This window comes from Camelus ferus, chromosome 12 (genome assembly GCF_009834535.1).
Source record: "Camelus ferus isolate YT-003-E chromosome 12, BCGSAC_Cfer_1.0, whole genome shotgun sequence".
Taxonomy (NCBI): Eukaryota; Metazoa; Chordata; class Mammalia; order Artiodactyla; family Camelidae; genus Camelus; species Camelus ferus.
Window position 1 is genome coordinate 32,495,122 of NC_045707.1, and position 12,208 is coordinate 32,507,329.

The window sequence follows — 12,208 nt, forward strand, 5'->3', positions numbered from 1 at the left end:
TGGAGATGGGGAGGAGGGGTGAGATTCTGACATATTCTGAAGGCTAGGTTGACGTGAATTTTTATTGGATTGAATGTAAAGGATGTCAGTGATGATTTCAGGATTGACCTGAGCTACCAGAAGGGTAGAAAACGACCAGGTGGCTGTTGCCCAAGCACAGAGAGCTATACAGAGCCAAGTACAAGATAAAGTAGCTATTCCAATGAACTGAAGGACTTTTCTGTTTTCTTAATAATATCTGTAATGGCTTGATCATTGCTTGGTACATAGTAAAAACTCAACAGATATTGCTTGAAAGAATAAATGAAAGTCCCTAATTGGGGCAACTTAGTACAGCATCATTTCAGCGAGGTTCTTAGAGGTTTCTACATGTGGGCCATATCTGGTCTGGGAGAAGTGCTCATTTTCTTGGTGAATGCAATCACTATTTCCTAATAAAAAAAGGTGAAATTATGTATTTTACTTTAGCATTCTTCTTCTTTAATATTTCAGGTTTGGTTGACCTTGGCCGATCATTATTTGCACAGTATAGCCATTGACTGGGACAAAACCATGCGCTTCACTTTCAACGAAAGGAGTAATCCTGATGATGACTCAATGGGAATTCAGATAGTCAAGGTAATGCCCTGGATTTGGTCTCTTGTCCTGACTTAGCAGGCAGAGTCTAGGAGCCAGATGTTTTCTGGACAGAAGATCAAGCCTTATGGTTTGATTGGGTTGTTTGTTTTTTGTTATTGAGCTGCTGTGAGCTGTATAAGCCTTTTGGTTTGACGTCCGTGTATTTCCTGCTTCCTAATTTCATCATTTAACGGCTTTTTAATCGGGAACATGATGATGTCTTGTCTTCATAATTTTGTAGGTTGCCAGTAAAAAGAAAGTGTTCCCATTTATATTTAAGTTATTATCTTGCTCACATGATAGGAGATTGAAATTCCTTTTTTTCTTCAGCATGGGTTGCTGCTTTTAACTGGGTTTTTACATAGACGTCACCAAGAAAAATTTAAAGTTAAGTGTATTTCATATTAGAATAATAAGGCTCTTATTAGGATTTTGATAATTTGTTAACTGTCAGTTTATGAAGGTGGTTAGATTAGCTGGTGGGTTTACTTTAAATCAGACAGTCAACTGTTCAAGCCAGCTGTGGAGGTCGCTGTGTTTCACCTGCCTTGGATTATTGCAGTTGATGAGAGCCTGGTGCCAAAACCCAAGGATGCTGCTTTGATTTGTTTACATCATTATTCCCTTACATAATAAGCCGCTAGCTCATGCTTTTTATTTTATGTGTGTACATTACGTGTGATGCTCAGCTAAGGTTTTAAAAGGGAAGTTGTTTCATCTAAATTTTGGCCACCAGAAGATGGCTAATGTTTTGGCAGATTGGAACATATTTTTTTCAGGAGGAAGTACTAACTACAAAGGAGCTATTTTCTCATCTAACTTGGTCTGTTTTAGACAAATGCCAAAAGAAAATATAGAATTTTATATTGTTTGTTTGAAAAGCTTTTGCATTATCTGCATTTGAGCTGTTATTTATTTAGAATTTCAGTATGTTTCTCAGAGATGAAGTAGTCCATGTTTGAAATATTTTCTTTATGTTTAAGTTGTGAATTAAGGCAATACACATTTTATAACAATCATATTATTAAGACACTCTTTTATTTTCTTACTAAAGTGAATAATAAGTCAGCAAAATGAATTCAGCTCCTGAAAGTCATAGACTCCACTTGGTAATTAAATTATAGATTTTGCCCTCATTAAATATTATAGTACAGAAAATGTTTTTGTCCTTTTTTGCACAAAATTTTAAAACAGCTTGGACGGAATGATTTTTGTGTCTCTTAACAGTTCAGTCTGCATTTTTTTATTCTTTTCTTTTGCTCCTTAATACTATTTGGAGTTTTCATAGCTAAATATTATTTATCTTTTTTTTTTTTGTAGAAAGAAATAATGTTAGCATCTAGCATACGTGTGTTGGAATGACTTGTTTTATTTGAGATGTATTATTAAAATAAACTGTCAGTTTATATAGAATTATAATATAATTTTTGTTAATTCCTAGTCCCGTTTGGTGTTAACTCCAGAAATACTTTAGGTAGAAAATTTGCCTGACTGAAATTCCTCTTGAAATTGCCTCAGCACATCAGAAAATCAAAAAAAAAGAAAAAAAGAAAAAAAAGCTTTGGTCCATGTGTACAAGTTGCATATACATTTTTGAAAACTAAAATCCATGTTGATAATCTGATTCTAGTTACTGCTATAGCAAATAACTGAAGTTTTTTTGTTTTTGGAGAGAGCATAAGGAATTATTTTAAAAAATATTGCTTCCCTCTCATTTTAGGATCTTCACCGCACGGGCTGCAGTTCTTACTGCGGCCAGGAGGCTGAGCAGGACAGGGTTGTGCTGAAGCGGGTCCTGCTGGCCTACGCCCGATGGAACAAGAATGTTGGGTACTGCCAAGGCTTTAACATCCTGGCTGCTCTAATTCTGGAAGTGGTGGAAGGCAACGAAGGGGACGCTCTGAAAGTGAGTATCGGGCTCTGAAGAAGGCAACTGAAACTTCTAATGACCCAGCATACTATTTCCCCCAGGTCCCCAGGTTAAAGCCCAGCCACATGACAGATTCCTGTAGCTGCCAGATTTGAGGAGAGTGGTTATGTTTTTAGTCTCACTTATGAGGCATCATATTTTTAAAGCAAGTTAAATACTGATTGTATTGATTATCCGGTGCTGCATAGCAAATTAGTCGCTTCAGAGACCAAACATATATTACCTCACAGTTTCTTTGAGTCAGGAATCTGGGCGCAGCTTAGCTGGCTCAGAGTCACATCACTGAGGCATTCAAGCTCTTGGCTGGGGCTCTAGTCTCATCTGAAGGCTCGATTGAAGGGAGAGAGCATTCACTTCCAAGTTCATTCATGTGGTTGTCGGCAACATTTAGTCCAGGGTTGTTGGACGGAGTGAGGGCCTCAGTTTCTTGCTGGCTATTGGCCAGAGGCCCTCTTTAGTTATCTGCTATTTAGGCTTCTCCATTACACAGCAGGATGGCTGGCATCCCCCAGCGTGAGCAAGAGAGTAAAAGTGAATCAGCAAAGCAGGAGAGGTTACATTACAGATTTGCCGTCTAATAGCAGGAGTGACATTCCATCATTTTTGCCATGCTTTATTTATTAGAAGCCAGTCACTAGGTCCAGCCCAGATTTAAGGGGAAGGGCTTATACAAGGGTGTGACTACCAGGAGGTGTGGATCACGAGGGGCCATGTTCTAAACTGCTTTATTTGTTATGCTTAATTCTGGTTGGATCTTCTTTTTTTTTTTTTTCAATTCAAAAAAATTGTTTTTGGTTTTTTTTGGTGGTGGGGATGTAATTAGGTTTATTTATTTATTTCTTAATGGAGGTACTGGGGATTGAACCCAGGACTTTGTGCATGCTAAGCAAGCACTCTACCACTGAGCTGTACCCTTCCCACCTGGTTGGATCTTCTTAATAGGTTGCTTTACTAGTTGATATCTGGGGTGAGGTATGGGGGAGGTAGGCTGAGAGTGAATGTCTATGATGGAAGGGAATGCATGGAGAAATGTTATGGAAGTGAATTATATTTATAATCCTTTAATCTTTGATGTATGGGGTCTTTACTAGTGAAAAAAGAAATTCTGGAAACACTTTGAGGTGGGACACTATGAATTTAAACTTAGAGGTCTGAATGTGACTCAGTGAGTCACCACAAGCAGTCTTTATGAAAAATGAAGCATGTCAGATGCAGAGGATGGCCACTCTTCATTTGCTGGAGATACTATGGGGTTACTAATTCATATCTGAACCCTGGAACTGCTGTTGATTACTACAATGCTTTGTGATGAGTGAAATCAATACTTAATCCTTGTATGCAAGACCCCCCAACCCCCAATTCTGTATTTGATTGTGGCAAATACCTTAGTGATATTCTTAATCACTCACTAATGTCATATGGAAAAAGAAACAAATTTTCCTACTGGTTTTATACACATCATGGTGGAATTAATTATCAATCCAGCCTGACATGATCTAAATCTATATTCACCCTCTCACTTTTCCCCATTCATGTATTTAAGGAAACAGCTTTGAAGCCACTTGTTCATCAAATAGGCAGGGGCAGAGGGGGTAGGCAGTGACAAATCAAACACATGAGCTTAAAACGTATTTTATTAAGAAGGAATTTTGTTTACTCACTTGAAAAGTTGGAATAAACATTTCAGGTGAGGGAGTTGGGTAGAGAGGTTTGGGGAAGGGAAGATACATGCCCGTCAAGTCATGAAGTCTCAGTGATACTTGAGAAACTAAACATTCACATAAAAAGATGGATTAGACAGAGCAGAAAAACTGAATATTTATATTTCTGCCTCTAAGAAAATGAACTCTGTGGGATGAAATGATACCATCATTATTTAGCAATCTTGTGGTTAGACATTTAATATGCAGAGGAAGGTTGGGTCCATGAAGACACTTCTGTTGCAAAGGAAAGTATTGGGTGTCAGTGTTTTTCCAGCAGCTATTTTGGCCTCTGCAAGTTGTAATTATTAGGGAAACAAATGGTTTATCAGAAATGGGTAAACCATTTTCCCTGCTTTTTTGCATTTACTGTTTTTTCTTAGTAACTTTTGTTGTAAACTGTTAAAATTTGAAGCTTCCCCATTATGTTTAAAAATACTTTACTTTTTAAGAGCAGTTTTAGGTTCACAGCAAAACTGAGAGGAAGGTACAGACATTTTTCCAATACCCGCCCCCGCCGCCCACCCCAGACAGTCTCCTTCATTATCAACATCATTCACCATAGTGGTACCTTTGTTAAAATCAATGAACCTGCATTGACACCTCAGTAATTACCTAAAGTCCATAGTTTACACTAGGGTTCACTCTTGGTGTTGTACATTCTATGGGCTTGAACGAATATATAATGACATATAGTCATCATTATAATATTACACAGTGTATTTTTATAGCCCTAAAAATCCTCTGTTCTCTACTTATTCATCACCCCCTCAACCACTGATGTTTTTACTACTTTCATAGTTTTGCCTTTCCCAGAATGTCATATGGTTGGATTCATACAGCATGTAGCCTTTTCAGATTGACTTCTTTCACTTAGTAACATGCATTTAAGGTGTCTCCATGTCTCTTCATGGCTTGATAATTTAATTCTTTTTAGTGATGAACAATAGTGCATTGTCTGGACCTACTGAGGGTATATTGGTTTCTTTAAAAATGCACGTGCAGGTTTTTGTGTGCATGTAAGTTTCCGACTCCTTTGGCCAAATACCAAGGAGTCCAGTTGCTGGATTCTATGGTAAGAGTGTATTTAGTTTTGTAAAAAACAAAACAGAAAAAAGGCAAATTGTCTTCCAGAGTGACCATACTGTTTTGCATTCCTCCCAGCAAAATCTGAGAGTTCTTATTGCTCCACATCCTTGCCAGCATTTGGTGATGTCAGCATTCCAGAGTTTGGCCATTGTAGTAAGTGTGTGGTGGTATCTCATTGCTGTTTTAATTTGAATTTCTCTGATGACTATGACGTGGAGCATCTTTTCATAGCTAATTTGCCGTCTGTATATTTTCTTTGGTGTGGTATCTGTTAAGGTCTTTGGTCTTTGTTAATCAGGTTGTTTGTTTTCTTATTGTGTGTGTGTTTTTTGTTTTTTTTTTAAACTTTTTGGGGGGATGAGTAATTAGGTTTATTTATTTATTTTTAGAGAAGGGACTGAGGATTGAACTCAGGAGCTCGTGCATGCTAAGCATGTGCTCTACCACTTGAGCTATACCCTCCCCTCCTTGTTTTCTTATTTGAGTTTTAAGAGTTCTCTGTACATTTTGGGCGCTAGTCCTTTATCAGATGTGTCTTTTCAAATATTTTCTCCCGGTCTGTGGCTTGTCTTCTATTCTCTTGATAGTGTCTTTCACAAAGCAGTTTTTAATTTTAATGAAGTCTAGCCTACCAAGTCTTTCTTTCCTGGATTGTGCCTTAAGTATTGTATCTACAAAGTTATTCCCACGCCCAAGGTCACCATCTAAGCTGTGATATCTTCTAGGAGTTTTATTGTATTGCATTTTTACATTTAGGTCTATGACCTCTTTTGAGTTACTTTTTGTGGAGGGTATATGGTTGTTTCAGCACCATTTGTTGAAGAGACTGTTCTATTGCCATTATATATCCTGTTTTGTTTTTTTTTAAGATCTAATGTTTGGTCTTGGAAATACAGCAGTAGGTGGAGTGACGTAGCTGACATAGACATAACTGGCTCTTACGTCTTACGTCAGACTTTGAGATGCTTTTGGAGAGAGAATTTCACTGTGTCACAAGAATTACGGTGATAATTGGATTTTTTTCTTGTTTTCATGTAATTTGGGGGGATGGTAATCTCGTTAGAAAAACCTAAGCATCTTTCTCAGTACTGTGTAGCTTATTCTAGAGGAAAGTGCAGTAAGAGACTGCTGCCTTTAAATGTTGCCTTCGTGATCCCATGACTCCCTCTTCTCCTTACCCGTAGAGTGCAAGGTCCCTTCCAGGGCCCTCTGTTGTGCTGAACACCTGCTCTCCCCCTCAGCTGGCCTGGTCTCTCCGGGACTTCCTCCCTCCACGCAGGTTGAATATGCTCCTTTTATTGCTAAGCTCTTATCTCCAGGGTGATGGTACATTTACCTGGTAAATTCATCCCCACATGAGAAGGCTAAGGTGGCTCCCTGGGCCTGTTCAGTCCTGTAACAAAGGTCTCTGGGGGGCCTTCTTGAGAGTGGGTCCCCACCCTTATCGACTTTGTCAAAACTATGATCCTCAAAGTAGGAATTACAAGCTCAGGATGAGGGGAAAATGGTCCCTTGGCAGATATGAGAGGGAATTTTGGGGGAAAATAGTATTTTGTGATATGCTGAAAGTCAAAATACGAGACAGCCATGTCTTCACCAACTTATAGGGCCAGCTATGATTTTGTTCTTAATTTTGCTTTTCCTGTGCACTGGGGAGTGAGCGGGCCTTCTAGGGAGGAGAGCATAAGCAGAGCACGCAAGCCGATAAGGAAAGGACCAGAGACTGACATATAGAGCCCAGACGTGTTTTGCTGGATCATTCTCATGGTTTTTGACATCTTAGAAAAAATACCACAAATAGAAAAGTCAGAATGAAAATAGTCACTTGGAGAACTTGTGAGACAATCTCGCAAAAGAAATCCAGGTTTTAAAAGTACCATCTGCTCAAACAACACCTTGTCGCACTCTCCCAGGAGAGGAAAGTGGACAAGACACCAGCAGCAGCTGTCCGAATGCCCCAGGTTGATGGTCAGTGAATCTTGAGACCGGCGGCCATCGGGGTGTTTCATAATGGGCCGGCTCCCGGTTTTCAGATTAAGGTTGTAAAACTGTGCTGACGTCCGGGAGCCCGTGTTGACGTTCCTGCTGGCTGCTGAGGTGGCAGGCGCTCCACTGCTTCTCGGAGTGAGGCTGAGGGGTGTGCTGTCAGAGCAGTGACCCAGCAGAACCGTGCGGGAGGACCTCAGGTCTAGTGGCCCGTCTAGAAATTGGAGACAGCGGCAGATTTCGGGTCTCAGTGACTTAGACAGTTATGCTGCCGCTCCTCCCCTGGGGTAGAGAGGAGCCTTGAGAATCCAGAACGGTTGGTGCCGACACACGTGAAGGATAGCGCACTTTGGCTAAATTGCATTTTGCCTACTTGGACACGTTCCCTCTATCGAGGACATGTCAGGATACTGATTTTTATGAAGCAGTCTTGTTCTTTATCTTTTTCTTCAGATTATGATTTACCTTATCGATAAGGTACTTCCTGAAAGCTATTTTGCCAACAGTCTCCGGGCGCTGTCTGTGGATATGGCTGTCTTCCGAGACCTGTTGAGACTGAAGCTCCCTGAATTGTCTCAGCACCTGGATACTCTTCAGAAAACGGCAAACAAGGAGAGTGGAGGTAGTGAGGGCTCCATATTGTTTCACCTTTGAAAGCAGTTTACTTCTCTGACCCCACTGTACTTGTGAGCCTGAGCCTTGACTGGAAATACATGTTTTCAGATAGTTCTGTTGGTGAGGGTTTGGTGCGGTGAAACTGATTTCTAGAGAACCAAAACAGAACTAAAAACAAAAAACATAGGGTCACATGTTGAACTTAACTAGAAGTCAGTTGACAACCTAATGCTTTACCAGATCAACAACTATATGTTGTACTCTAGGTGAAGAATGGTATCCATGTCTTGCCATCTAGTTAAGCTGCCCTAAGTTGGCACCAAAACTATAGGAGTTCTTTAAAACTGAGCTACAGGTACAATTTAGCACAAACGGTGGTTTCGCCTGAACCACTGAGGTTATGGAGAGTGGAGTATGTAATTTCATAAAGTTACAGCATGTAAAAGCAGGACTGAGGTGTTTAATGCCCCTTTTGTTCATTCACGTGAAAGGTATTTAAATTTACTTGAGATGCGTGGGCCAGTTCTTGCTGGCGAAGGGCTCCTCTGGACCACCAGGTAGAATCTGAGCCCTGAGGGAAGGGCCTGGGTTGAGTGGGGCGGCGATGGAGACGGCTCTGCACCTAGCTCTGTCTCCATCATCGGGCGGGCAGCATCCAGCTTTCCCGAGGACCCGAGCTCGTAGCTGTCATTATACCCACTGCTTATACTTCCCTGGCTGTGCTTAGGAGACCAGAAATAGAATAGTCGGAAGTTTGCTATGTTTCCTTACCCATGCATTCAAATCTGAGAAAATATGACAGGAATGTGAGGTCCTAGTCTGTGATTAAAATACACTAGAAATTTTAGTGACACCTGAGTGTCTCTAAGCATTTCCTTTTAAATCATTTGAATAATCTTATTTAATTTGGCCATGCAATATAATTGTGCACCAGTAGGGGTTTCATAAAGCTTCCAAAGAGACCAAACTTGCCTGTCCCAGTGTCAGACACACTGTGCTGGGCTCCGCATTTCCCCCAAACACCCTGAACTTGCCTAAGTGGTGACCTCAGGGTCTAGTCTCTGAACAACAATATTCCTTTGTTCATAGGTAAGAAGGAAGCAAATGAGGGCGGGAGAACGGATCTCTTTTTGTTTTTCCTTGGGAAATGCACCTTCTGACTGTAATTTGGAGGGAAGCTTAGTCCAAATATCTAAATTTTTATATTAAATTAAAATATATGCTTCTGCGATCATAGGAAGTGGGAGGAGATTCTGTGTTTTTTTTTGTTGTTGTTGTTGTTGTTTAAGTGAATTCAGAAACTTCAAAGTGAGCTGGATCCCAGATCTTTAAAACTGGGTATAGTTCAGTTAAAAATATTTTAAAATTTCATTTCTCTTGATCTCCAAATAGTTTGGAATTTTCCAGCTTTCTTTCTGTTGCTGATTTCTGATGTAATTCCATTGTAGTCTGAGCACTATGTATAAATTAAGAAGTGGACAAGTAATTGCTGAAGAATGATTTTATTTTTTACGGCAAGATTGGAACAAAAGTAGACTTTAATAGGTTTTGAAAATTGGCTTTTGCTTTTGAGAGGCTAAAATCTTTCTTTTTATCCTGTTTTTGGTAAGGAAAACATTCTCCTTAATTTTCAGCACCCCAAATTTCAGCTAGAGCCAAATTTAGTTTTAGGTTAAGGTTTCTGAAATACCATAAAGGATTTGTGAAGTTTATATTACTGAGATTTTTGCTAGACACACCTATGGTCTTCCAGAAGAAGAAGGAGAAAGGAAGAAAGAACCATAATTTAGAGATGTACAGAAGTCAGTCAGAAGGTGTAGCCTGTTTGGGTGGACACGGAAGACTGAAAGAGGGTGTTTTCCTATCTTTCAAATTATCAGTGCTGGAGAAATGCAGTGTTTGTTTTATTTCAGGTGGATATGAGCCCCCGCTTACGAATGTATTCACGATGCAGTGGTTCCTGACTCTCTTCGCTACGTGCCTCCCTAACCATACAGTTTTAAAGATTTGGGATTCAGTCTTCTTTGAAGGTTCGGAAATCATCCTCAGGGTGTCACTGGCTATCTGGGCAAAACTGGGAGAGTAAGTGATTTCCCCCTCCTGTTCTGTTCTGTGGTGTTGAGGGCCTCATGCCATTTTTGTGCTCTAAAGAGGAAAGCATCCTTATTTAAGTGTGAGAAAAAAGAGGAAGTTGTGAAGTTCGGGCAGTTGCTTCAGCCCTTCTGAACTCTCAGCCGCTTTTCATGGATGTGGGGCAGGTGGGATCTATTTTGGAGAAGGGGGCGGGCTGTTTCAGACCTGTAGGTCTCCTCCTGTGTGGTGTCCTGGCTGGTCCACTGTGTTGGCATCTTTCCTGACACTGCTTGGGGAGAAGGAGAGGGACTTAGATGGAAGAGGAACTGGCAGATCTGGAGAGGACTAGGTGGGTTTGTTGGTTAGGGTTGCAATCTGGCTTATGATTGAATCTTTATAATTTATTTTGTTCTGCTTTTCAGGGCTGTGATAAAATTAAATGAGATAATATGTATAAGGGTATCTAGCATGATGCTTGGTACCTGGTCAGTAGTAGAACACATGGAACGTCTTTCCTTTCATCAAGAGTTAATTCTATGTTTGTGTGTGGTTGATTTTTTTTTGGAGGGAGTAGATAATTAGGTTTATCTATTTAATGGAGGTACTGGGGATTGAACCCAGGACCTTGTGCATGCTAAGCACACAGTCTACCACTGAGCTCTACCCTCTCCGTCCAAGAGTTAATTCTATGTTGAAATCCATTACTACCAAACAGATTTTACTTATACTCTTGACTAGTAGCAGAGCCGAAAAAACTAGGGTATTTTCACTCATCCTAATATATTATGACTATTACATTAAAATTCTACCTTTTGGATAATGGAAGAGACATCAGGAATGAAACTGTGGTAGTGAGCTGAAGATGCAGAGTTTTTAATGTTTCCTTCCTAAAGCTATAAATGACTTAAGTGGGAACCCAAAGGCAACATGTCGGAAAACTTGTTAATCACTGCCAGAGTTTTGTTTCAGAAACCTTTTAAGTAGCCTTTTTATTTATGATAAGTTGTTTCCTGGGAGACTTGCAGCATTTTTTACTTTTTGTAAGAAAATCCATCAACTGTCAATTCAGGGATTTAAAAAAATTATTGTTGTGTGGAAATATTTTAAAATATCACATAGCTATCGGCCTCTTTTGCCTTTGTTTTATTGTACATTGCTTTTCAGTTAGGCAAATACCTTCATCTGTGGGGGATTTGTTGTGCTAATTTACTATCTGTTTACTTTCTTCCAGTAGCTGCCTCCTTCTGCAGACATGTATTTCCAATCCAATATTCATTGAGTGTTTGCAATGGATAGGCATTGTTCCAAGCACTCTAGATGTAAAATTAACTCATTTAGTCCTTACTGACATCCTATGAGGTAGGTTCAGTTATCATCCCCATTTTACAGAGGCTGGCACTGAGGCACAGAGAAGTAAGTTAAGCCCCAAATCACCCAGTTAGTAAGTGGTAAGGCCTGAGTTTGAACCCAGGAACCCTGGCTCTATAATCTGTGCTTTTAAAAATATGCATCTACTGATTATAAATGCCTACTGTTTATGAAGTTCAGGGGATCTGTGAATCAGGCTGGTAGAATTTTAAATGTGTCCTAGTCCTTGCTCATTATAATTCTACCTGTTTTGAGTATGCAGCTTCTTAAGTGGGAGGCCAGGCAGCCAACATACAACTTCAAGTGCCCGCAGTGCCGTTATCATGTTAGGAAGTTTAAACACATCCCATTCGATTCTCCCCCAGCCCTGTGAAGTAGGTAGGATTATTCTCCCTGTCTCTTCAAGTGAAAAGACTACCCCAGGAAAGCTAACTGACTAGTTCAAGGTCCCACAGCTCATGAGGAACAGAGCTGGGACCCAATCCTGGATCTTTCTGACTCCATGTCTCTAATCTTCCCTACAAACTTTCCACTGGAAAAACCATAAACCAAATACAGGTGATCTCCAGGTTATAAGCACCTGAGGAATGTACGTGTCTGTGTATGGTTCATCACGGGACCTCTCCCTTCATCTTGCTTCTGCAACGTGGAGTTTCTTCCTTTTGCTCAGACCAAGGGTGCTCTTGGAAATGTCAGCCGGAGACCCTCAGCTCAGCTGCTCTGGCATCTCTTTCACGTGTCCTTTCTACTCTGACCTGACTGCCTCGGCTCTCTCCCTCATGCCTGGCACTGGCCTCCCCATGGTACCCCACGCTGGCCATGCCACCTC

General features: G+C 40.4%; 1 protein-coding gene across 4 annotated transcripts in view; it reads left to right on the plus strand.

Moving 5' to 3' along the window:
* TBC1D30 (TBC1 domain family member 30) overlaps positions 1-12,208 on the plus strand; it is a 69,711-nt gene that overhangs the window by 39,565 nt on the left and 17,938 nt on the right. For all 4 annotated transcript variants that reach the window (XM_032493334.1, XM_032493335.1, XM_032493336.1 and 1 more), the window contains 4 exons: positions 493-618; positions 2,339-2,524; positions 7,777-7,945; positions 9,852-10,020. In XM_032493334.1, coding sequence (XP_032349225.1) covers positions 493-618; positions 2,339-2,524; positions 7,777-7,945; positions 9,852-10,020 — 650 coding nt within the window. The remainder of the gene's footprint in view (positions 1-492; positions 619-2,338; positions 2,525-7,776; positions 7,946-9,851; positions 10,021-12,208) is intronic.